The sequence below is a fragment of the Macaca thibetana genome, chromosome 4 (genome assembly GCF_024542745.1).
Source record: "Macaca thibetana thibetana isolate TM-01 chromosome 4, ASM2454274v1, whole genome shotgun sequence".
NCBI classification, from domain to species: domain Eukaryota; kingdom Metazoa; phylum Chordata; class Mammalia; order Primates; family Cercopithecidae; genus Macaca; species Macaca thibetana.
In genome coordinates, this window is record NC_065581.1 from 128,606,855 (window position 1) to 128,633,556 (window position 26,702).

Consider the following 26,702-nt stretch of genomic DNA (forward strand, 5'->3'; position numbering starts at 1 on the left):
TATAAATATAAATAAGTGAATATAAAAAACAAATCGGAAAATATAAGTGAGAAGTTAGGAGAATATAGGTATAAACACCAGTTGAGAGAGGCATCCTTAAGCAAGAAAGGGACTTATAAGTCCCAAAGGAAAATATTCACCAATTTGATTTCACTAAAAAAATGGATATTTTTGTTTGATTAAAAAAGAAAAAAAAAAAAAAACCACTGTGAACATGCCAAATAGAAACTGCTAGGCAGGGAGAAAATGTTTTATAAAACTGTGTAAAATGGTCAATTTGCCTAATATGCAAAAAAATCCTGTATAAAGTGATAAGCAATATAAAATAAGAAGAGGCCGGGTGTGGTGGCTCACGCCTGTAATCCCAGCGCTTTGGAAGGCCGAGGTGGGCGGATCACCTGAGGTTGGGAGTTTGAGACCAGCCTGACCAACATGGAGAAACCCTCTCTCTACTCAAAATACAAAATTAGCCAGGCATGGTGGCTCATGCCTGTAATCCCAGCTACTCGGGAGGCTGAGGCAGGAGAATCACTTGAACCTGGGAGGCAGAGGTTGTGAGCCGAGACCATGCCATTGCACTCCAGCCTGGGCAACAAGAGCAAAACTCCATCTCAAATAAATAAATAAATAAATAAAAGAAGAAAAAATTTATATGAAGAGATAATTAACTTCTGGTTAGTCAAGAAAATGCAAATTAAATGAGACACTATATTTTTTGCCCATTGGACTCAAAGAATTAAAACATTTTACAACAGTTGACACCATTGTGGAGACAAGAGCATGTTTAGAGCCTGCTGGTGGGCATGGGAATTGCTGAATATTCTGGGATTTTATCTGGGAAGGAGATGATATAATTGTGTAAGGGATCCTGAGGACCTCAACTTTATTTGCAACATTTCATTTCCTTAGAAAACATTTTGAAGCAAATATGACAGCATGTTAACACTTAGTTATCTGCCAGTGGTAGGCACATAGGTGTTACTGTGCCAACATATTTATGGCATATTTGATTTTTCTCAGCAATCCATTTCCTTCTTGAAACTTTGTGGCTTATTTGGGGTCTGTCTTTTTGTGACAAGACTCTAAAATGCAGTGTTTTCCCACTCATCTCTAAATACTACTACTACATCAGAATTCATAACTCAGGTACTCAAAATTTCTTTTCCATAGTTTGTTGTTACACAGAGGACAAAATTGTACAATTTTGTAGTTCTTCTTAAGTTGAGTTTTCCTACAACGACTTCACCTGTGTGAGTTCCAGAACGTGCGAGTCTCCCAAGAAGCTCCAAATTTAATGGAAATTGCTTTAGGATTAACCACTTGATTATTTTCTTATATTTACATGTATGATGAAGCACTGAAGAAACTGTAAAGATATTGCTTTAAAAAATAATGGAAGCCATAGAGATGATTTTTAAATCTCAATATACATGATAGCATAGCAGAAAAACAGGACCAGTATTTGGGTAATAAGTTGTAACCACTTCTGGAATTTGCCATCAGTGCTCTCCCTCATAGAGAAATGCAGCCTTTTAGTACCTGTAGGGTGATCTTGGTCACTGCAACTTGTCGTATCCTCAGCATAGCATCTTTCGTGGCTCACACTACAAAGGTTGCAGTAGGTGTTGATTAGGATGATAACATTATCCTTCTTTTGAAATGATCTAATAAAATCCAGGATGGCCTATTTTAGAAAATATTATTTGATTGCTTTTATTTATCTCAATACTGTATTCATTCTCATTTCTCCAAGAATTAACTGTGACTCTGGACAAAAGAAAGTTGAAAGTTTACTTGGGAAATGATTTAAATGGTACCATCGTTTATCACTTTAATTTATTCTTTTTTCTTAGCTCTCCTCTTGATATATTTTCTTTTCTTCTTACATTGAAAAGTTTGGAGACCGTCAACTCATTATCTAATGTCAGGAGAGAGGAAGGAGAGAAGTATGGTACTTCAAAGACCCTGTAGAAATTTAAACATTTGGTTAATATCTATTCTTTATAGGCCTTGCAGTTTTCCTTTTTGATTCAGATACATGAAATTAGCAGTTAATTATAATATTAACCTAAAAACAAGAAACTAAAAGCAAGAATGTATAAACTAATAAGTGAGGTATATCTAGCTTTAAGGCTTTATCAAATTGCCTCCATTCCCTGGTCTGTTTCCCAGCCTTTCTGTGACCTCTGTAATGTATGCATTTCTCACATTTTGTCATTTCAAGGATAGAGCAAAGAGTTCAACAAATATTAAGACAGTGATAGTTACAACCTTGTTTTTATTTCCTGTCTCAAGTTAGGGACACACAGTCCAGATTTTATCTGTTAGAAATATTAAGATGACAATAAAGACATAATTTAACAAGAGAGGAGCTGGTGCTTTTCTTTTCTTCTGTTGAATATAATAGTGTGCCCACATAATTTGGGAATGGGGTATATTCTCACTTGTCAATGAAGAGAGTTGGATGATGTTTTGGGAAACTCACCTTTTATTCTCTATTATTTTGATTTCATATACATTGTGATACTCAGATATGAGAGCACCATTTCTGCAAAGTTTAGATGGGAAAATGATTTTCATTATTCATCATTACCGCTTATGTCTCTGTTGATTGGAATTAAGATTTTGATTCACTGGGTGAGTTTGTTCCTTAGTCCGAATATGTTCCCTTATGGGCTCTCACCGTGTGTTTTTTTATGGTATAGCCCATCTGATTTTCACAGCTAGAGCCTGACTGAGAATTCTTTGAGCCCTTAACATTTTTAATATTCAAAGAGTAAAGAAAAATTGTTTTTTCTACCTCCCTTTCTCTAGTTCCCTGTACCTTAAGTAAACGCACTGTTAGGATAAGTTTGGAGTAAAACAAATACGCCCAGATTCTTTTGCCTTCTTTCTGAGGGTTGTTTTACTGTATTATGAATTTGTAATTCCTTATGGATGGTGCCTTCTGAAGGAGTTTTCCTCCACTTTTATTTGGAAAACTTGCTTGATTCAAGATTAGTTCTAAAGGTAATTTTCTTGAATGTTAAGCAGTAGAGTAGAAAGACTATTCCAGTTTCTCTAATAGTTAAGTATTGACTTTTCTTTTTTTAAACCTTCCTAGTGAAGTCTGCCTAGGAAATTTGGGCCAGGAAGATGCCTTTAAGCATCTGTACAAGTAGATAATGAATCATCACACCTTTGAAACCAGGGCATGTGTATTATTTTAGTACTATTCACTCCAAATGTGAGACATTAGTAATAATATAATACTTCATGAAGTCCTTTGATGGAGATTCTCAACTCATTTATCACATACCCCTCATAGAGCTTTAAAATAGGAACAAATTTTATTTCTGTTTTTCTCTTACAAGGCTAAATATATCATTATTGAAGATGCCAGTTTCATCTGGAAGGCAGTGCAAAAACGTGTTTATTATTTCATATGGCTAAGTTTGTTTCTTTGGTTTATATATAAAACTCAGGAATAACTAAAACCATTTCTAAATTTATTTACATGGGTATGAAAACCATACTACTACATCTGTATGATAAAGTGTGATAGCAGAAAACTAAAATAAGGATGTGACGTTCTATGTGTGGACCTTTTCTGTCTTTCTTTGACACATTTATATTTATAGAAATAGCTTATGTAGTACATGATAAAATAGAAGATTTTTAAAAGTTATCGCTAGTAGATTCCCTGAGGATAGCTGAGCCCATATATGGACTTCAAAAATGTATGTCTAAGTTTATTAGCAATACAAGGTGATGCATTATTGAACGTTATGATAATTGATAAATACTGTAAAATGCTTGAAGGATTTATAGGAATAACAGCAATCAGAAGTTGAAATGATTTACTCTGGCAACAGACTCAGAAGCTCATCCAATAATCCTCTACGTTGGTGGTGGTGTGTTACAGCAACTCTAAGTGGTTTCAATCTTAAGTCACTGATATTAGTTTCTTTGCCTTATCTTTTCAAGGTATTAATATTAGAACCAACCAAAATCTATCAACCTTCTTATTTGTCTATCAACAATGAAGTTGAGGAAAAGACGATCTCTATTTGGCACGTGCTTCCTGATGACAAGGTAAATTGTGCAATTATCAACACAAGAGCATTAGTAACGAAGGACTTTACACCCTTCTAGCATTTTTTTTTTTTTTTGAGACGGAGTCTCGCTCTGTCACCCAGGCTGCAGTGCAGTGGCCGGATCTCAGCTCACTGCAAGCTCCGCCTCCCGAGTTCACGACATTCTCCTGCCTCAGCCTCCGGAGTAGCTGGGACTACAGGCGCCCGTCACCTCGCCCGGCTAGTTTTTTGTATTTTTTAGTAGAGACGGGGTTTCACTGTGTTAGCCAGGATGGTCTCGATCTCCTGACCTCGTGATCCGCCCGTCTCGGCCTCCCAAAGTGCTGGGATTACAGGCTTGAGCCACCGCGCCCGGCCTCTTCTAGTATTTATATACTCCAGCAAATGTCTGTGTTAGTTAAGAAGAAATAGCTCAGCTGTGTGTCTGTCTTGGCATAAATGCATTCTGTATTATAAAACTTGTTAAATTTGAATTATGAATTTTTCATCAATATTAATAAAATATAATTGAACTATTTGGATTTTTATTATAGATGGCATAACCATCCAAAACATACTCAGAATTGGAATATTTCTCTTTTGTAAATTCATGCTGTAAGTTATGCACCAAAGAACTAATACTTAAAATGCATGACATAAAAGATGCATATGTTAATTTTAGGAAGCCTGTCAGAATGATGCCACTTTTAATCTTACGCTGGTACCATTATAGTTATCATTACATCTAGCTGTTTTGTTATCTAAGTAGTTGCTAAATCTCAGATTAGCCACTGACTCAGTGTGTGCTGTGCACAAAGTGAGGTGGGCTGTGCGACCACCTATTTTGAGAAGGATCTTAAAACAGTCTCACTTCCGTTCATAGCAGTCACGTGGATAAGCCTTTCCACTTCTATATTCATCAGTTTTAATGCATGTACAAATCATCCTACTATTTTTTAAAAACAGACATTTTCAGGACCTGGCTTCAGTCCACAGCATAAACCAACAGATATGAGAGAAGTCTTGTGGAAAGATTGTTAATTTATTTTCTTTCTCATAACTGTTTCTCAGAATGCCCTTATAATTTTATTTAGCCATCATTCATCAACTTACTCATTTAATAAATATTTATTGAGCACTTACTCTGGACAGGCACTACCAGACATGGTGTTAGACCCTAGGGGAAACAGCTGTGTCCAAAATGAGTGAAATTCCTGCCCTCGTGGTGCTTGCTTTCCACTCAGAGAGGGCAATAAACCAATAAATAAATGTATAGGTATATTCAATGGTGAAGAGGGAAAAATAAAGCAGGAAGTGGAATCAGGAAGTAGATTTGGGAGTATGGGCTTGCACTTTTTTACATGTGGACTTGAATCAATAGACCTGGATTCAAATCCTACCACTGCCCTTGGGCAACTTGTCTTCTCCAAGCTATGGTGTCCTCATCTGTAGAATGAGGTAATAATGTCCGCCTCGAAAGGTTGTTGTGAAGGTTAAATGAAATAATTTGGTAGAGTGCATTTCACAGAGCCTGGTATATAATAAATGTTCAATGTCTTAACTACAATAACAACAAAAACAATTATAAATGACTACAGTGTACATATTATATGGACTAAATCCTAACTTTGAAACCCCAGAGTTTAACCCTGCTTTGCTCTTTAAATGGCATGGGAGTAATCATTTGGGAGGTTGTTGGTGTTGAACTGGTACACAAACCTGGCTCTGCATCAGAATTATCTGCAATACACTGGATCTCAGGAGACCGACTGAGTTGGAATCCTTTATACTTAGAGTGAAGCTTGGACACATGCATTTTTATGAAGATTTATCCATGATTCTGATGTGTAGCCATGGTTGATAACTTTAATAGGGATGTAAACATACTAAATTACTCAATTGTAGTAGCTCAAGAATTATTACATCCTTGACTTTATGGCTAAGCTGGTTCCTGGGGATGGTGCTTTTCAAGATGTGGTTCCCTGGAACACCAGCATTAGAGTCACCCAGGGAGCTGGTTTAATTAAATGGCAGATTCCAGCTGGGCACAGTGCCTATAATCCCAGCAGTTTGGGAGGCTGAGGTGGGCAGATGACTTGAGGTCAGGAGATCGAGATCAGCCTGGCCAACATGGTGAAACCCTATTTCTACTACAAATACAAAAATTGGCTGGGCGTGGTGGCACACACCTGTAATCCCAGCTACTTAGGAGACCGAGGCAGGAGAATTGCTGGAACCTGGGAGGCAAAGGTTGCAGTGAGCCAAGATTGTGCCACTGAACTCTGGTCCGGGTGACAGAGCAAGACTCTGTCTCAAAAAATAAATAAAATAAAATAAATTGCAGATTCTTAATGTGCATGTCAGACCTACTGAGGACAATTCTATGAGGTAGACTCAGATCTCACATGTGTGAACCACCACCTTAGGAAGTTCAACAGGAAAACAACACAGCATGTCCATAATCTAGCAAGAAGAATGTCCCATGCTCTGATATGTCCAAGTCAGCTGGGACAGATCCTTCCTGGATGTCAATCATGGCCAGGCCCTGTGACCTCTATCAGAGTGGCAAGAAATCACTGGTCCCAGTGCTATAGTTTCTAGGAAGGGCAGTGTCTTGTGTTTCAAATGAATAGATACTAAGCAGCACCCAGAATGCATGTTATTTATATTTTAATTTGTTCTATATTTAGATACAGTTGGTCATGTTAAGTCTTGTAACTTAGTATTTTAGCAGGCACACTAAATGTTGGCAACGTGAAATTACATAATAAGCTTGGAGAAAACCATCCATTCTTACGTTCTCAACACCGAGTCCATCTAGTAGCACTGAGGAATACTGAGGAGCATCTTTCAGAACTGTGGTCTTTCTCCAATCCCAGTTTGTGAAACACTGTCCTAGCTGACACTTTTACAAGTCAGTGTGGAACTGGCTGCATCTGAATTTTAGAGACACTCTACCGATAGGTTGTGGTAACTTAAGGATCTTCGATCACCCAACAAGCCCCAAATTACACATGCCAATATTTGCCACTATGTGCAGAGTCAGAAGCTTGATTCTTTTTCATTAATAGGAGTGTCAATTGTACGGAGAAACACTTGAAAAAGTTACTTGTGATACTAATTTATTCATAACAGAAAACTTCCTTGATAAAGGACTTTGAAGACAGGCTTTCAGCTAAGACATAGCTTCCCATGAGACTCATTTCCATGAGCGAAGTAATAGAGGGAAGACTTTGAAAGAAGTCATTGCCCCAGCACCCCCATCAGCAACATCTCTAACATGTTATTTGAATTATGTTAGAATGCATCACGCTACACCCGAGGAAAGCACTGTTGAGATGATAGTAGAGCAAATCAATCTACCAGCATTCTTTTGAGTTCTGTGGACTTTGGGACTGTGCCGGTTCCTGAAGAGGACACTATAGGTTCTTGGTCTGTGGCCTTCAGTGAGGAGGAAGATCAGTGAGGCATGGAGTCCTTCGAGAAGGCTTCCTAAAGGAAGTGGAACCTGTACTTTGGCTGTGCGTAGAACTGGAAGAGATAAACGAACACGGGAAGACAAACTGGATTAGAAGAATAAGGCAGAATTCCAACCAAGGCACCAAAGTGAAAGCAAGCATGGGACGTTCAGGGGCTGGGAGAGTCTGACTCGTTCCACAAGGGGAAAAGTGTTGAGGGAGGTGGGAGATATGATTGGGTGGGCAGGATGACATAAAACTCTACAGTGCTATGTAAGCTAGGAAGAAGAATTTTAAGCATGTGTCAGTAGGAAACAGGACGTCACTCACGTTTCTGAAAATCTGAGAGCTGGCATGAAGGCAGAACAGAATATGAATTATGAACCCAGGGTCAGCATCAAAGTGCATAGGTGTGAAGGTTGACGTTACCTCTTGCATGCTTCGTGGCCTAGGCATCCACTTCAACTCCTCATGCTTTAGTTGCCATATATGTAAAATGAGAATAATAGTACCTCATAGAATTGTTGTGAAGATTAAATGAGAGGATGAATGGAAATCATGTAGCACAGTGCTAAGTGGCTTGGAACAAGTGCTCCATAATGGTTGCTAGTGTAGCTATAAAATTGATCTGGTCTTGACATTTGATTTCTGAAGTCTGAGGCTCTGGAGGGTCACAGAGAAGACTAGTAGAGGAACTAGCTAGATATGAGGCAGGTAGAGATCCTAGAGTGGAATAATACAATTGTGACTGCAAAGGGATGGATGATTTGGAAAGAAAAGTATACGACTTAATCACGAATTAGGAAGAAGGGTTAAAAAGAGGGAATAGGTATAAGGTGACTCAAGTTTTGATTGCATTGATAAAGGTGGTAGGATTCTTAGAAGGAAAACCTGAGTTGTAGAGGAATCATGAGGAATTTCATTTTGGACGTGTTTAGTTGAAACTGATGGCAAGACTCCACATGGAATCATCCAGTGTCAAAATTGGGAATAATCAATATAACTGTCTATATACATGTTAGTGATATTGCTTTACAGTGCAGTGCAATATTTATATTGTTTTGTATGTATGCAAGTATATACATACATGTTCTCACAAACTGAGCTACAGTAATCATCCAGTGGAAACTACAAAAACTAAGAGAAGTTAGGAGACATGAACATTATGGAGACGAGAGCAGGACTGGAGGAGGAGATTTTCAAAGGCTTGATTGAAAAGAGCAAGGTTATCCAAGGACACTTGGAAACAGAGTGAGGCTAAAGGAATTAGCGATTAGCAAGGCCTGGAGAATGAGTAGAGAGCCAGAAGAATTTGGAAGACAGAAAAAGAACAGAAAGTAAGCCAGAGATTTTTGGAAAATGAGTACTATTTCCAGCTATTTGTTATTGTTTTCTCCTTCCTAGAGGTTCTTTGCTCAGTAAAGTGAGCCTCGTATTAATTCTCTTATGTTTTGTGACAATTACAGAGACAATTTTTACATTATTACTACATTTTACATATTACTAAGAAATATTAGGATATATATTAGGATATAAACAAGTGCATGAAATAGGGTTACAAATTTAAGTTGTATACTGTCCATTTTCCATTTTCACCATCTTTTGATCAGGAAAAATTATATTTATGTTGTCCTTATTTCCTATAACTTTTAGTGCTAAAAATTCTCCTTGTTCAAAAGTTGAAGCTTTCTTGTATCAGTTTCCATTCTGAATTTATGTCAATTTCTTTGCAAACCCTGATTCTAACCATAGTGTATTCATTATCACTACCATTTTCTCAATTTTTTAAAATAAAAGTGGTAAAATTGGAAGGAGGACAAGCAATAAAAACAAAAAAACTTTATTATTACCATGTTACTTTAAAACATCTATAGCTAACAGAGAAGCAACCAGTTTAATAGGTCTTATGTTAAACTAAACATCGGTTGCTTTTATCATAGAATGTTTAAAATTTTTTCCTAAAATTAGAATAGAGAATGTAGCTTTTCATTTATCATGTTTATTTCTTTAGTCACTCCTTCTCTATTTTTATTCTAAAATATGGAATAAATAGCTCTGTGAGCTAGTATATATATATATATATATACTGCAACTTTCAAAACTTTAAGCACATTATATACCAATTCCCAGGCACTCTTAGAGAGCTGCTCTACCTTCAGGGGTAAAATTAATTGAAATCCCGATCTTTTAACAGTTCTCTCTTGGTTGAATGAATGGCTGCTGCTAAAAAGTAAGTTAGTCCTTGAAGAAAGTCTGAATGTGTACAATGAAAGAAAAACTTAGATTGAGGAAGAGAGAAGTTATTTGCAGGACGTTTTAAATGGTTATTTAGAATTTCCCCCGCTTTTGGGGGTTGAAGTTTGGGCACCCTTGGCCTATCTCATGGATTATCAAGCAAAGGCAGGGGCCTAGTGGAAGATTAAGTGCTGATTCTCCTCCCTCACTCCAGCTCCAGCCAGTGGCCACTCACAGAAGGCCCAGGAAATTTATGAGGGAAACATGCTTACCCCAGATTCTAGATTAAGATGATTTGATGCTCTCATCCACCAAGGATGCTTTCTGCTACAAACTCCCTGCTGAAAGCAGCTTAAATAAATGGTATTTCATATTACAAGAAATTATAGGCTGAGCATGGTGACTCACATCTATAATCCCAGCACTTTGGGAGGCCAGAGCAGGAGGATTGCTTAAGGCCAGGAGTTCAAGACCAGCCTGAGCAACGTAGCAAGACCCCCCATCTCTACAAAAAAAATTTTTTAAATTAACCAGGTTTGGTGATGTCTGCCTGTAAGTCCCAGCTACTTGGGAGGCTGAGGCAGGAGGATCGCTTGAACCTGGGAGATCCAGGCCGCAGTGAGCTATGATTATACCACTACACTCCAGCCTGGACGAAAAAAAATAAATTTTGAGGTGGGGTGATTCTGAGGGTAATTTCAGTATCAGAATTCTGAATTCTGGCTTCTCTGCATACTCTTGGTGTTCCTCTCATGTTCTTAAGTAGCTAGCTATTCCAAGAAGCACTTCACACAGGCGGCGTCCCGGGGAGGAGGGCCAAGCGCTCTCCTTTATACCATAAGTTGTATCACATGACCATGCTTACACCTATCCCCAGCAAGGCAAATGAACTTGCCATGGCCAATTTAGACTTACCGATTTCACCATTCATAAACATTGCCACCTGAACCTGGGCAAAATTTATTTTTTGTCAGCAGAGGAGGAGGGAATGACAGTTGCTGAGGGAGCCGACAGTGCTTACTACAGTATAACTCCTGCCACTTTCAGTCAATACGGCATTAACTTCCAGCTCCTATTCTAGCCCTAACTGGGGCCTGGGATCTGCAGCTAACCCGTTCCTAGAAAATGGTGCTTGTGCTGATTAAATTAGGTTGAGTGTTGGTTTGCCTGCTGGGGCTAATTATCGCTAGCGCTGCCTTTGGACCCGCTCTTCCCTAATTCCCAGACAGGTCCCAGGAGCCTTGAAACTACCTGTTGGCTTTGTAGGTCATCAGCGCCTCCTTGTGGTGGGTCCTACAGGTAGGTGGGGAGGGAGACCTCCTTCCACCTTCCATCTCAGGGCTTGGGCTTTATTTACATCACTGAAATGGAACGTTCCCTGGCAGCACTGGCAACTTTTCAGGAACCAAGCATTCTGGAAATACTCCACTCCTTTCCTACGAAACCAGTCCAAAATTTCTACTTAGCTGTTCCCAGAAAAGGATTGATAGAAGATGCGTTTTACCAGTGCTGTCTTGTTAGTATTTGCCAGTTGCTGTGTTCAGGGGCGGGTTTGCATACTGCCTCAGCTCTACACTTGCTTCCCACCTCCTGCTCCTGGACATGGTCTTGGAAAGCAGCTCAGCTGCAGGCTCTGAGGATAAGGCTGCATTGCACGCAAGTAGTGTACAGGTAACGGCTGCAGCTCCTGGGTCATATATATATTTAGAAGTTCACCTGAGGCCAACAGGATTTAGAAGCAACTTTCCAAATTACCAGCTGAAGCTGGAGGCTGCTATTTTAATTTCACTCCTTCTGTACTCTGGTTAAGAGAGCCACCACATGCCATGAGTACCTTTTTATGGCATCTTCCCTCCTGGACTTCATGCAACAAAATTTGCTCTGTGTTCATTCAGGTCACATTCCCGTGACCTGACTGATATGCACTGAAACTAGCTTTTTAGTAAATTCACATCTGACTTGAGAGGATCTATTTTTATTTTAAGTTGCATGACCTGGCAAAGAATTATGGGCTGTAGATATAAATTGTGGCTTTTGAGTTGCTTTAGCCAAAAGGAGGGTTCTAGGCCACCTCAGAGCCACAAGGCTTTGCCACCCATTTCATTAACCCAGGCCAGACCTCAGCCTCCTGGCAGTGGGTGGGTAAGAACTCCTTTTCCTGGTTGTTTTAAATTTATAGAATTGAATTTCAGTGTCAGTTTATTGCTGTACTGTACTTGCTCAACTTAGACACATGGAAAAACTACTTTATTTCTGTAAAAATATTTATGCTATTAATTTTATATTGTCACACATTTTTAAAGGGATTATGATCCATTTTGTAATTAATTTAGGGACATACGAATTTGATAATAATTTTATCTTAGCTTTAGTAATAAACTCAAGAAATAAATTCCCACATTTTTCTTCACCTTCGCTCTGCAAATCACCCATGTTTATAGTATGACAATCAAATTTTTTATGTTCAAACTTTATTAGCATATGAAATTTTGCATAAATTAGGTAGCAATACCTTGTAGTTATGATGGGCACTACATTCTTGCTCTACTACTTTCTGAAGACATAGAGCCACCTGTTTAGTTGGAAATCTTAACTAAAGATAATTCAGAAATAGTTATCTTTAAAACCTTGCCGAGATGTTATTCAAATTACTGTTTATCTTTCTCAGAAAAGAAATATTGCTCAACTGTACTAATAGAATTACCTTGATCATTGAGTTTTTTTACTTAAAAATTAACACACAACAGTTATTACTAGAATCAAGTTTTAGAACTTAATGAGACTAATTCTCCTAGGCTCTTTTGGAAGCTGTTTTATTGAAGTACAGGAATTATTAAGTAGAGTAAACATTACCCTTGTGACTTGAGAATGAATCGTGCTTTCCATCCAGATAATTCTTTCATGAAAAATAGTGTCCCAGGAAAAATGACTGTGTATATCACTTTAAAAATAATTAAACAAAATTATTGTTATGTTATTTTCCATTTGGATGACTCTATTTTTTCTTCTTGTTGTTCTAGAAAGGTATACATGAGTGGAATTTTAGTGCCTCTTCTGTCAGGGGAGTGAGGTAAGTTTCCTTGGTACATTTTGTTTACTTGTAAGATATTTTTCTCCACTATTCATGGGCTACATAGAACTTTTAATCATGATTTTAAAATACAAAGAATGTCAAGAATCATTCAATTGGTGGAAACACCCAACCTTCTTCAGCATCACTATCTCCAGCAGGAAAAGATTTGCAACAAAATGTTCACTGCTGGTTGAGGTGACTCTGTGCTCGTGACCTACTTAAATATGGTAACTGTGGGGTAAATGCGAACTGTGGACCAGCATCAAAATGTAGATAACACTCAGCCATGTGGAGTTCCTCTTTAGCGGAGCTGTTGGTTTATGTAATAGGATGATTTTCTGTCCTTCTGATATACCAGGAACTCATCTCTCCTTGCATGGATCCAAAGCACACATGCCATCTACCAGGATGTATCCTGCCACTAATTTTATTTATTTTATTTTATTTTATTATTTTTTATTATTTTTCATTTGTGAGACAGAGTTTTGCTCTTGTCGCCCAAGCTGGAGTGCAGTTGGCATGATCTCAGTTCACTGCAACCTCCGCCTCCCAGGTGCAAACGATTCTCCTGCCTCAGCCTCCCAAGTAGCTGGCATTACGGGCACACGCCACCATGCCCAGCTAATTTTTGTATTTTTAGTAGAGACGAGGTTTCACCATGTTGGCCAGGCTGGTCTGAAACTCCTGACCTCAGGGATCCGCCCGCTTCAGGCTCCCAAAGTGCTGGGATTACAGGTGTGAGCCACCCCACCCAGCCCCTGCCACTAATATTAATAAATTCAGATGATAAGGAGTCCATTTAAAAAAAAAAACAAAAAACTTTCCGTGAGGTCACTTTCCTGCACTGATCTTGAGATTACAGTGGTGAACTTCAGTTTGGTTCAGTTCTGACTGCTGTCCCAATGCCAGTAGCTCAGAAAATGCCATTTCTTGGGATTTAGAAATAAGATTTTTTTTAAGAATCAAGAGTCAGTGGTTAAGTCTTTAAATAATTGTTCTATTGAAGGTCATGCTGAATCAACTCTTGCAAATTTCAAACCAAGTTAGATGTGCGTACTACTGTTTACCCCCACGTCATAGCAATGAGAGACAACAGATTTTTGCAGCCTGGTTATGCAATATCCTGTTGCTTTTGGAATAATAATAATTGGTTTTATTAGAGCATAAATTGGTACAGCGGTCTGAGTCACTAATAATTAGAGTTCTCCTGGTAAAGCTACCTGTTACCTCATGAATGATCTGAACAGAAAGAAGCAAGATGATGGACTGACTCATTATATATCTTTTGGTCGATACTTTCTCAAATAAAGCTGTACTCTTAATATTTAATTTTTAAAGCCAGTCTAACAAGGCACTCACTATTTATTGCTGCATTTTTAAGCAATCCACTTAAGAAAGTATGGTAAATGTAAATTTCACTTTATCATATCTGTTTTCCAGTGAATACATTTTCTTTAATTAGGTGTGGTAGCCCTGTGTAACAGTTGTTGTGATTTATGACTTAGACATAGGCTGCTAGTATCTGACTATTGCTGGCTTATATGCTGAGAAACTTGAGTTGTAGTCTGTGACTTCAAAGAGAGCTCATTTTTCCTGGCCTCCTCCTCCATAAAGAAGAGATGACAAACTATGGAAGAAAATCCAACTAGGTCAGCAGCTTGCCTTGCGTCACCTCAGAACTTGCACAGCTCGAGTTAGTGGGCATTAACTGAGCACGAGCTGCGTGTCAAATGTTGAGTCCTGTTCTGCCAAATATACAAAAATGACTAAGACGTCAACTCCTCTGTTGAAGAACTCACAGCCCAGCAGGGAGAGGAACAGACGTTTAACAACTCATGACAAAACAGTGTGAGAAGAGCAATGAAAGAAGTAAACTCAGAAACACAGGTGTAAGAGGAAGTCTTTCTGTTTAGGGCAGAAGTAGGGCAGGGAGAGAAGGTAAGGTCTAAGCTGGGCCTTAAATCGTGAATAGAGTTTTCTTTTAAAAGTAAAAGACGATATGCATTCCAAATGGAAGGAACAGCAGACACAAAGGCATAAAATAAGGGTTGACAAACTATGCCCCATGGACTACATCTGGTCACCCACCTGTCTTGTAAATAAAGTTTTATTGGAACACAGCCATGTCCATTTATGCATCCTCTTAGGCAGCTTTTATGCTTCAGCAGCAGAATTACATAGTTTGGCCTGCAAAACCTAAAGTATTTTACTATCTGGCCTGTTACAGAAAATGGTTGCCAATCTCTGGCATAAAACAGCATGGCCTAGTGGGCTGACTCAAAACTGTTTTGTAGTGCCATAAAGTCAGCCACTCACTGAGTCCTAACCAAGCGCACTTGTGCATTGCTTCACTCCTCTAAAATCTCTATAACGAATGAGGTGCTTTTACTGCCTCCACAAATTGCCTGCCTAGCTTCGGAAGCATTTCATTGTTCTACAGATTGCATAGCACCAGAATCACTGAGGTCGGCCAGCCAGTTGATATTTATGCTTTTCCTCCCAGCACACAGAATACTATAGTAGGCAGGACGCCTTTCCCTGCTCTGTTGAAAGGATGTGTAGTTTACGTGTGCTTACAACACCCTAGAGCAGACCTCCTCTGCAGACATGAGGAGGAGGACACCTCTCAGAAGAGTAAATAATTTTAGTAGTGTGGTGCAGGAAATGTCACTTTTTAAAGTGCTATTTATAACTGCTTGTTATAAACAACATAGATATAAATGGGATTGAATTTAAAACTTATTTCTTTTTCATCATAGGACCATAGAAGAATTGATAGTTCTCTGAATAATGCTTTTTTGTTTGCTTGTTTCAGTATTTCTAAATTTGAAGAAAGATGCTGCTTTCTTTATGTGCTCCACAATTCTGATGATTTCCAAATCTATTTCTGTACAGAACTTCATTGTAAAAAGTATGTATTAATCATTGTGTGTGAAAAAGATTATTCTTACCTGATCATTATTTTCAACTAATGAGTGAACATGTACCTTCTGTGAAGAATTCATGGCTATGTGGTTATATAAATATTTTATTTGGGCTAATATTTTATAATTATGTCATAAATTTAACAGATTTTGGGGGGGATTCTTTAATAAGTCAAACTTTATCTTAGTCATAACTTATTTTCCCACAGATGAAACATTAACCAAGACTTACTGGTTAATTGTTAAATATTATAATGCATACTTTAAGTGCTCACTTACTGATATAAATCATCTCAGTATCATATACAATAGTACCTCTTTACCTTGGCTCGTATTAGTTAGATTCACCTGGTAAGCTTTGAAAAAACATACATGGCCCCCACCTCAGACTAATTATATTGGGTGTTCTGGTGGGGGTGAACCCTGGGTTAAGAGCCGGTGATCTGATCTATGCCAATAAAAGAGATCATCCAAAAATCCATGGACTGCATTGTACGTTTGTGTTTTTCTCCATTGTATGTTTCTCTTGGGCTAATAATTAAAGTCTTCTTACTTCTTTAGAACACTATGACTGTGGGAAACTAGAGAAGTGAGTGATAATTTAGAAGCCAAAGTATAGGTGAAAGTTAGTTTGGACTCAGAATTTTGCTGGGGATTGTTCTTATTTAAATAATTACTATTTAACTTCATTATAAATGACTGATACACTAGCTACAATATACAGTCGTTCATTTTTATCTTGGTGTGAAAAAGAAAAGTGTTTGTTGAATCCACAATTCTTGGCTCAAGCTTTATCTTTATTATTATAAAACATATGGTAAGGGAAAAAAAACACTTGGAAATAAGAAAATTCCTAGCTCTTGTATGGACTAATTATCCACTTACACTTAAACTCTCGAGTCTGTTGACTTATTTCTATGATAATTACAGCTAAGATTTATGAAGTGTGTGCCCCGGGATGAATATTTCAGTCTTCAAAGAAACCCCATTAGATGGGTAGTATTAATATCTGTATTGAAAAGAACAAAAAAGTAGTCCTGGAGAGTATAGCCTAAAATCATGTAGTCAATAAGCATAAAAATCTGGGGTTTGAATCAGGCACAGGAGACTTCAGAATGCAAGCTTCTGAAAATTACACTAGTGCTCCCATCCCACTGCTGAGTGTTATATTCTGCCTAGAGATGTTCATACTGAAAATTTTTACATGAGTGGCTGATGCAAATCCTTAACCCAGATCTTAAATTGTGTCTGTAAGACCAGATTTTTTTTCTTTTGATCTTTCACTTTATTCTTCCTCTTGGTTGAACGAGCTTTTCTCTCTCACTCATTGTGCTGTTTAATCATCATGAGTGCGTACTGTTATTCCAATCATGCTTGGGAATTTTTTTCTTGTCATGGACCTCTAAGAAATGTGTATAGAGATAGGAAGAGTGAGGAAGTTGACACCACATGAGAACTCCATCAATGGGGTCCAAGTTCCAAGACAGACTTTGTTCATCATCATGATCTCAATGGCCAGAACAGTTCTTTATCCTAGTAGACACTCAGTGAGTATTTGTTGAATGAATGGATGGATGGGTGGGTTAGAAAGATTCTGAGTTGTGTTAGGGAAACTTTTCTTGTCACACCATAACCTGCTCTTCCCTTGGTCTGGCATCACATAGCTTGACCTGCCTGTGGGATCATCAGCCCTTGTGCACAGTGCTTCCCGGCTTTATGTCTGTGAACCATCAGCCTCCTCTCAGAACAGACTAGCCACAGCAATCAGGATGCCAATCTGTTTGTCACCATAATCACTTTGCTTGTCTCTTAAATGGTCTACAGAAAAAAAAAAAAAAAACTTTACAAGAAGAGTTCCTGAAGAAAAATGTATTTGAAGTGAGGCATTAGGTTAGAAATTTCTAGAAAATTCTACCAACCTGTATTTTCTTTTTGAAAAATTGTATTTTTCACATGATTGTGATAGTGTGTTATTGCCTGGTTCTAGAGACTCTCTTAGCTGTCAGTTTTGGTTCTGAAGTCACTTTGAGATGTACTTGCTTATATTTACTATTGTTTGTGTTATGGATGCTAATGTGCTAACTTGTATTGTAGGTTTTTTGAGATGGTGAACACCATTACCGAAGAGAAGGGGAGAAGCACAGAGGAAGGAGACTGTGAAAGTGACTCGCTGGAGGTAATGACTTAGGTGTCCATCTATATTTAGAGTTCATTTTAAAACAAACTATTTGAAGCCTTACTGAGGCAGGAGGCAGGGTGTATGAAGGGTAGGAGACTATCTGTAAGCTTTCCTTTAATGTTAAAAACAACTTCTGGAATCCCTTTCATAAAAAAGGGCTAAAAAGTTAACATCAGAGAATTTTTATTCCGCAGCACCAAGTGTTAGCATTTAACTTATCTGATAGCAAGTAACTATGCTTTATCTATGACAGTGTCAATGCATGGGCCATGGTGTCCTTACACATTTTCTATTCTCCTCTGAGATATGTGCAATTCAGACAAAGAAGATTCAGTGAAGATTCTGGTTTATAGCACGCTTGTGGCAGGCGTTATTATGCTACCCAGAGAACCCGAAACCATGAGAGATTAATGGAATTAAGAGAGGAGGGGATAACAATGACTTCAAATGTTGTTCTTTTCAACTGGAATCCTTTTACTAATGTCTGATGGACACAGATCACTATGGATACCTACTTTTATATGGTTTTTATTTTTATTTTTGTAGAGACTTGGTCTCATTATGTTGCCCAGACTGGTCTTGAATTCTTGGGCTCAAGCAATCCTCCTACCTCAGCCTCCCAAAGCACTACAATTACAGGCATGAGCCACTGCACCTCACTGCTGGTTACCTACTTTTAGTTTGTGTCCATTTTGTCTGCCATGTGTGCTGTGTGAAGAGGAGCCTTCCTCCACTGCAAGGACCAATGCTAGAGTGTGTCAAGAATGCTGACTCCAGCATCTTCAGTGTCTGAAGGATGACACTTCTCCAGGCTTGACACATGGCCACCATTTTCTCCAAGCTCTTCCCAGTGTTTGACTTGGGAGAGAACTCTGAATCCAAGTATCTTAGTCCACTGGGCTGCTATAACAAAATACCGTAAACAATGTGGCTTATAAATAGCAGACATTTATTTTCTTATAGTTCTGGAGGCTGGGAAGTCCAAGATCAAGGTGCTGGTAGATTCAGTGTCTGGTGAGGGCCTGTTCCTCATAGAAGGTGCCCTCTTGCTGTGTCCTTACATGATAGAAGAAGCTGACTAGCTCTCTGTGGTCTCTCTTACCAGGCCGCTAATGTTACTCTGCTCTGCCTTCAAGACCTAATCACCTCCCAAGGGCCTCACCTCCTAATAACCAGCACCTTGGGGTTATGATTTCAACATAGGAATCTGGAGAGGACACAAATACTCAGTTCATACCTCCAAGCCATACTGAAAATTATATTTTTAATGTTAAAGTAAAATTGAAGAAACTGTCGCTCACCAGTCTAATTGGCATACTTATTTATTAGATCACATTGATAATGTCATCTCATAAACTAAAATTTTTATAAAAACACTGAATTAGTAAGGTAACAGTTGAGAAAAAATTTTAATATAATCAATAGTTTGTTTTTTGAGACCAGCTCTTGCTCTGTTGCCCAGGCTGGAGTTGGAGTGCGGTGGCACAATCATGGCTCATTGTAGCCTCTTGACCTCCTGGGCTCAGCAATCCTCCCACTTCAGCCAGGGCATGCCAACACACCCAGCTAACTTTTTGTTGTTTGTTGTTTTGTTTTTGTTTTTGTTTTTGTTTTGGTGGAGATGGGATTTCACTTGTTGCCCAGGTTGGTCTTGAACTCCTGGGCTCAAGCAGTTCTCCCGCTTCGGCCTCCCAAAGTGCTGGGATTATAGGGATAAGCACCACACCTGGCCTATAATAATAGCCAGTTGTTAACTCTGCCTGTAGTTAAGTTCTATGATTATCTAGCAATTGTATAGCTTTAATATTTGGAGTTAAGCCTAAGGCTCTTTCATTAAAGTTGTAAAAAGATGACGGACCTAATTTGGAAAAAAAAATTCCTATGCATTAGCTTGCTGTCTATAGAAGTAATAGATGATAATACTTATTTATGTATGTTTTATATTTTACAGTTTTTTATTTCTTATTCAAGCGATTGTTAGGAATTAGCTTTCTTGACTCCTACTTCAGGGCTCGTTTGATTATACCTTGTTATCTCTGTTTCTGTGTTAAATTTTGCTTCAGTTGATACACAGCAGTTTGCCAAGGTAAAACTTAAAGAAATTGAAAATGAAACGATTCTATCAATAATGTAGAATTATGAAGGAGATGACTGGAAAATTTATAAAGTCTTCTGCAATGTTACAAATTTCTGGCTTTTTTTTTTTTTTTTTTTTTTTTTTTTAACCAGAGATAGCTATCCTTTGTTTCATACCCTCCTTTCAGGAATTAACTGCTTCTTACCAAAAATATGCATAGCCTAGCCAGGCTGTGGTAACCGTATTACACAAGGTTGGTCTTTATAACCGATTGAATCGATCGTTCACAGGCTCTACTCTGGGAACTATTCTAAAAACCATATGCATAGCTTAACACAGCTTTAATTGCCTTAGAATTTAGCTAGCTGATTTTTCTAAGCCCCAGGTTTCTATAATGTAAAGGAAGAAAGGGGTGAAAACTTTTCAAAGAGCTAGCAGGTGGACCCACTCCCAGATCCCCTATTCAGTATGCAGTAGTATATGGGGTGAGCTTTGTGAGAGACCCTCCCTAATTAGGCAATTCTATGCAAGCACTGGGAAACACTCTCACCAACTGAAGAAGGAGGGAAATGCTAAGGTTTCTTCCTAGTAATATCCAGAGGGTTTTAGTCAGTCTGCTGACCTCACAAAACACAGCTTGTATCATATTGCTCTGATTCATCAAAGTGCTCCTAACAGCCTTTTCAAGCAAGTTCAAGGATTCTATTTTATCATTAGAAAACATTCTGTCATGCCTGTAATCCCAGCACTTTGGGAGGCCGAGGTGGGTGGATCACGAAGTCAAGAGTTCGAGACCAGCCTGGCCAACATGACGAAACCCCGTCTCTACTAAAAATATGAAAAATTAGCTGGGCATGGTGGCAGGTGCTTGTAATCCCAGCTACTCGGGAGGCTGAGGCAGGAGAATCGCTTGAACCCGGGAAGCAGAGGTTGCAGTGAGCCAAGATTGTGCCACTGCACTTCAGCCTGGGTGACAAGAGTAAAACTCCATCTCAAAAAAAAAGAAAAGAAAACATTCTGAAGTCGGGTGTGGTGGCTCATGCCTGTAATCCCAGCACATTAGGAGGGTAAGGTTGGTGGATCACTTGAGGCCAGGAGTTTGAGACCAGCCTGGCCAACATGGTGAAACCCTGTCTCTACTTAGCTGATCGTGGTGGCGTGCACCTGTAGTTCCAGCTACTCAGGAGGCCAAGGCAAGAGAATCGCTTGAACCTGGGAAGTGGAGGTTGCAGTGAGCCGAGATCGCACCATGGCACTCCAGCCTGGGCTACAGAACTTGGTCCCAAAAGAAAAAAAAAGAAAAGAAAAGAAAACATTCTTACATTTCTATCCTTTGATTTCATTAGATTAATGTAAAATTTCTGACCCAGAATGGCTTCTACAGTATTCCCAATGGACTTTAGAGCCTGTAGGAAGAATTCAAGCAGACTGGCTTCAAGAGTCTTGGCTTAGTTTGCCATTGTGCCAGCTAGTGATATTGCTGATGTTTTTTGTGGGTGTTCTGTTAGCAAAACATGAATGAATGCATGTTTACAGGGATGCTCTGGACTGGAGGATGGTGAGATCCATCATGGTTGTCCCTCTCCCTGAAGGTCCTTTTGTAGCCAGGGCACCTTTCCAATATGAATTATTAAGCCTTAACATGTATTTTTGCATAACTTATAACTCTCCATTATGTATTTGGTTACATTTCTTAGATGTTTTCAACATTCTTTATTAAAGTTATTTTATCAGCATCCTGCATATTTGATTTAAATGAATTCTTTAATTTCATTACCACAAACTGAACTCAAACTTCAGCCCATGAATAACAAACTAAAAATAATTCCTCCACTTCCAATTCTTTACAGTGGAAACAAGAAGAATTACTTTAGAGATCATCTTAACACAATGGTTAAGATTTGTATGCAGAATAATTATTTTCTGATGTTTACCTCAATTGAAGGTAGAATTAGAGTTGTTTCAATACATGTGTCAATTATCCTTGAAGCCTTTGGCTACCTCGGCCCAGAACAAAATAAAAATGTTGGCAAGGTCAGGAAATGCTACTTAATGTTTTTAACTTCACTTAGGGTGTTGTCAGCAGTCAGCAAACAGTAACTATTAATGTGGTTCTATAAACTACAAATGTGAAACTAATTCCTAGAATTTGAAAGACTTCTTAGAAGCCCAAAGCAGGAACAGTTTTTCATTCTGACTGGAACAATAAGGTTTATTTGAAGCAGTACAACTGTGAGAGGGATTCGGCTTCTTTCAGGTCACCAGCCCCTTCTTCCTTCTGATTCAAGCTAGATCTACTAAGAACTCCAGGCTGGGGTCAGGAGCCTTGGGCCCTGGTTCTGACTTTGCCAGCAGTCAGTTTCATAACCCCAGACAAAGTTCATACTCCTGCTGGGCTAAGATTACTTCATTCCTTAAGTTAGAGTTGAAAAGATGATTTTTTTTTTTTTTTTTGAAACAGAGTCTCGCTCTTCACCCAGGCTGGAGTGCAGTGGCATGATCTCGGCTCACTGCAACCTCCGCCGCCTGGGTTCAAGCAGTTCTTCCACCGCAGCCTCCTGAGTAGCTGGGATTACAGACACCCACCACCATGCCCAGCTAATTTTTGTATTTTTAGTAGAGACACGGTTTCACCATGTTGGCCAGGCTGGTCTTGAACGTCTGACCTCAGGTGATCTACCCGCCTTGGCCTCCCAAAGTGGTGGGATTACAGGTGTAAGCCACCGCGCCGGGCCAAGAGCAAGAAGATCTTTAATGTCATTTCCTACCTCTAATTTTTAAAATAATATCCAAGATTGGTATAAATTGTACAAGGTTATTTCAAACATAACGCAGTACCACTTCTCAGAGAAGGACTTTTCTGTCTTTTAACAGAAAGAAAATCTATTTCTTTTGATTCAAAGCTATGCTTTTTGACTCAAGGATGTATTTTGACATGGAAGGATCATGAACTCATATCTTAAGTAATTTAATATGTTATTATTATAATACGTTTATATTGAAATCATCAAACAATTGATGAGAGTTAACCAGCCTTGGTCTCCATTGTTCTTCTTCCTGCCTTCCATGTCTTCATTAAGAGTAAAGGCATCTACCCAGTAACCCAAGCCAGTTTCCTGAGAAACCCCTCCCAATCCCCTCTTAATCCCTCATGCCCGTTCTTTCCTGCAGCCCCTTCATTTCATCTTCTCAGTCACTCCCCTGATCTCAGGTCTTCACCCTCTATCATAGCTTAACATGTCTCATGATTTGTCTCTGTTATCATCAGAGAAATCTCTCATACAGATTTAATCCTGTGACTCCCCAAATTAAAAACCTTTGATGCTTCTTTTTGTTTTTTGATACAGAGTCACACTCTGTTGCCCAGGCAGGAGAGCAGTGGTGCAATCTCGACTCGCTGCAATCTCCGCCTCCTGGGTTCAAGCAATTCTCCTGCCTCAGCCTCCTGAGTAGCTAGGACTACAGGCATGCACCACAATGCCCAGCTAATTTTTGTAATTTTAGTAGAGATGGAGTTTCACCATGTTGGCCAGGCTGGCTTTGAACTCCTGACCTCAAGTGATCCGTCCACTTGGGCCTCCCAAAGTGCTGGGATTACAGTCACCACGCCCAGCTGATGCTCCTTTTTGTAGAAGGAGGTATTTGCACCATACAACATTCTCACCCTTCTGGCTGTAGCTTCCCCTTTCCTTTCCACCCTGTGGTCCAGCGGTGCCAGCCTCCTTTCCACTTTCCAGGTGGCCATGCTTCTCCGACCTCTGGGCTTGACATGCAGATGCCCAACCTCACAAGCTTTTCTGCCCAGTCCCACTTAGTGACCAAAGCCTTATTTTTTCAGATCCAGGTCCTGTGTCCTTTTCTCTTTGAATCATTTCTCAACTCCCCATCTTACTTTTTTCTCGTAGCATTTTGGCCCACTCCTCTGGCCTAGCTCTTCTCAATGCATTGTAATCTGGTAGCCAGCACTGGACTGGACTGTTAATGTCCCATGGCAGGATGGTGGCTTTATGCCCTTTTTAATCACATGAGCTCGCATGGTGCCAGGTGTCCAAGCAGAAGAGATTCAGTCTGAAGGGTCTGAAGCTGGGCAGTGACAAAACCAGAGTTGTTTTAATATTAGGTTGTAGCAATAATGGCAAAAACCACAATTACTTTTGTACCAACCTAATATCTCAAACTGGGAGGAGAGAGATATGGATGGGAGAAGGCCTCCAATCCATATGGACCTCTCTGCTTGAGCCCGAGAGGTCAAGGCTGCAGTGAGCTAGAATTGCGCCACTGCAGTCCAGCCTTGGTGACACAGCCAGACCCTGTCTAAAAAAAAATAGAAAAAAAAAAGTGACATTATTTTCATTTGACTCAAATATCTGCAGGGTGATGAAAGACCTTACTGTTTTCTTTTCTGATGATTGGCCTCATATACCTTAGTAATTATGGTTTAGAATTTATTTTAGTCAGTTTGGAATCATCATGTAGAAAACTTTTTTTAACATCCTATTTCTATTTTTGTGCAGATATGAAACTGAATACCCAGTTACTTCCCTGACTGAGAAAATACATCACTTATAGTGTTGTATGATAGGAGTATCGATTCGTTTTTCATTCATTCATTCTGTTGGGAACAGGGAAAAACCTTTTTCTTCTACCAGCTTATGTTCAATGGTCGGGGGCCTGCAAATTAACTGACAAAAGACAAGTTAATAGGAGAACAGACAAACTTAATTCTTTTGTTTTGTTTTGCTTTTCAAACAGAATCTCCCTCTGTCCCCCAGGCTGGGGTGCAGTGGTGCGATCTCGGTTCATTGCAGCCTCGATCTCTTGGGCTCAAGCGATCCTCCCACCTCAGCCTTCTGAGTAGCTGGGACTACAGGTGTGCACCACCACACCTGATTAATTTTTGTATTTTTTGTAGAGACAGGGTTTCACCATGTTGCCTAAGCTGGTCTTGAATTGCTGGCATCAAGCACTCTGCCTGCCTCAGTCTCCCAAAGTGCTGAGATTACAGACGTGGGCCACCGTGCCTAGCCAAAGTTTATTCATGTAGTCAATGCTAAGTCAATGAAAGAGACTTACACAAAGAATTGGCTCCCTAAACAGCTACAGTTGAGTGTTTATATATCATCTTAGTAAGAAAGAGGGTTAGGACTTTAAGAAAGTGAATGGTGGGGAACTAATGAGAAACAAGTGCGAGGAACAGAAAGTTTTGATGAGGTTTTGTTTATGCAACATCTCCTCTAGGTGCAAGTGGTCCATCTCTCCTCTTTGGTCATTAACCTCCTGGAGGTTATATTTTAGGAGGCATTGCTTATGTCTGCAAAAGAAGTTTAGATCAGGATTTTTTTCTGCTGCTGCTGTTTTTCTGATGTTTTCAGCCTAAAATCATCTTCTTGCACATCAGTGGGTCCAAGTGGATCTCACTAATGCACTCACATAGTTTTTGGACAGCTATTGAGTGGAAGGCATGATTCCATGTGCTGGAGAGACGGCAGAGAACAAAATGGAGAAAACTTCCTGCTCTCACTGAGCTTACATGCTCTCATCTAAGTCCTAATCGGGTTCAACTCCGCTTGGCTTCCGAGATCAGAAGAGATTGGACGCATTCAGGGTGGTAGGGCTGTAGACTGAGCTTACTTTCTAATGAGAGATGGACAATAAACACAAATAAGTAAAATACCATCTATAGTATGTTTGATGGTGATCCGGGTTAAGGAGAATAATAAACCAGGGAAGGGTTCAGGAAGTTACAGAGTAGCAGGGACGTGTAATTTTAGACAGGAAGGCCTGGGAGGCTCATTAAGAAGGTAAGATTTAGGCCGGGTGTGGTGGCTCACACCTGTAATCCCAGCACTTTGGGAGGCCGAGGCGGGTGGATCATTTACTGAAATACAAAAATTAGCTGGGCATGGTGGCAAGAGCCTGTACTCCCAGCTACCCTGGAGGCTAAAGCAGGAGAATCGCTTGAACCTAGGCACTCCAGCCTGGGCGACAGAGTGAGACTCAAATAAATAAATAAATGAAGGTGAGATGTGAATACAGATATAAGGGAGGAGAGATCCATCACACTAGATATTTGCACCTGCAGTGTTTTTGGCATTCTATTAATGTTATCAGTAGTTACTAATGTTTTGGCATTTACATATTAAGAAGGCCATACAGACCGAACATTAACAAAGCTGCCATTGGAGTCTTCGAAGTGATTACTCACCTAACGTGGTTAAGCCCCCGCCGAAAGTGCATGGCTTTTTCTAAGGTAGTTGTTTCCCTCGAGAGTGCAAGGACTCAGTGAGTCACCACGTCGTTGTTTGGCCTTGTCAATATTGTCTTCCTACACTGATTCTCTTCCCACTACTGGTTTAGATTGTTCTGGGCAGACAGCAATAAAGAGATGATTCTAGAAAAATTCTCATGATTGCCTCAGAATGAAATTCTTGTTTCCCTTAGCAACAACCTGATTTGCTAACCTATTACCATAGAAATAGAATGTAAAATATATAAGCAATGTAATGTTATCTTTTAGTTTTTAAAACCCTCCTTTCCCCGCCCCCCACCACTGTTTTTTTCTGTATTTGTCGTTAACAGACCTTACCTTTCTTGGTTTGAGGTCCAGGCTCTCTTCTACTATTTCTGGCCATTACATAGATAATTCTATATCCTTCTAGGCTGAACCAGTCTCTTGCGTCTTTTCAGCTTTCTTTCAAAAC

The 26,702-nt window shown here is 39.3% G+C and overlaps 1 protein-coding gene and 1 long non-coding RNA gene across 5 annotated transcripts in view; one reads left to right on the top strand and one right to left on the bottom strand.

The window, feature by feature from the left end:
* MAP3K5 (mitogen-activated protein kinase kinase kinase 5) overlaps positions 1–26,702 on the top strand; it is a 245,182-nt gene that overhangs the window by 145,618 nt on the left and 72,862 nt on the right. For all 4 annotated transcript variants that reach the window (XM_050787912.1, XM_050787910.1, XM_050787911.1 and 1 more), the window contains 4 exons: positions 3,967–4,074; positions 12,769–12,818; positions 15,637–15,732; positions 17,840–17,921. In XM_050787912.1, coding sequence (XP_050643869.1) covers positions 3,967–4,074; positions 12,769–12,818; positions 15,637–15,732; positions 17,840–17,921 — 336 coding nt within the window. The remainder of the gene's footprint in view (positions 1–3,966; positions 4,075–12,768; positions 12,819–15,636; positions 15,733–17,839; positions 17,922–26,702) is intronic.
* LOC126952864 (uncharacterized) lies at positions 1,905–26,402 on the bottom strand. Its single transcript, XR_007725051.1, has 3 exons — positions 26,207–26,402; positions 7,419–7,586; positions 1,905–1,965 (listed from the first exon to the last, which is right to left on the bottom strand). It is a non-coding gene; the product is annotated as an uncharacterized LOC126952864 (long non-coding RNA).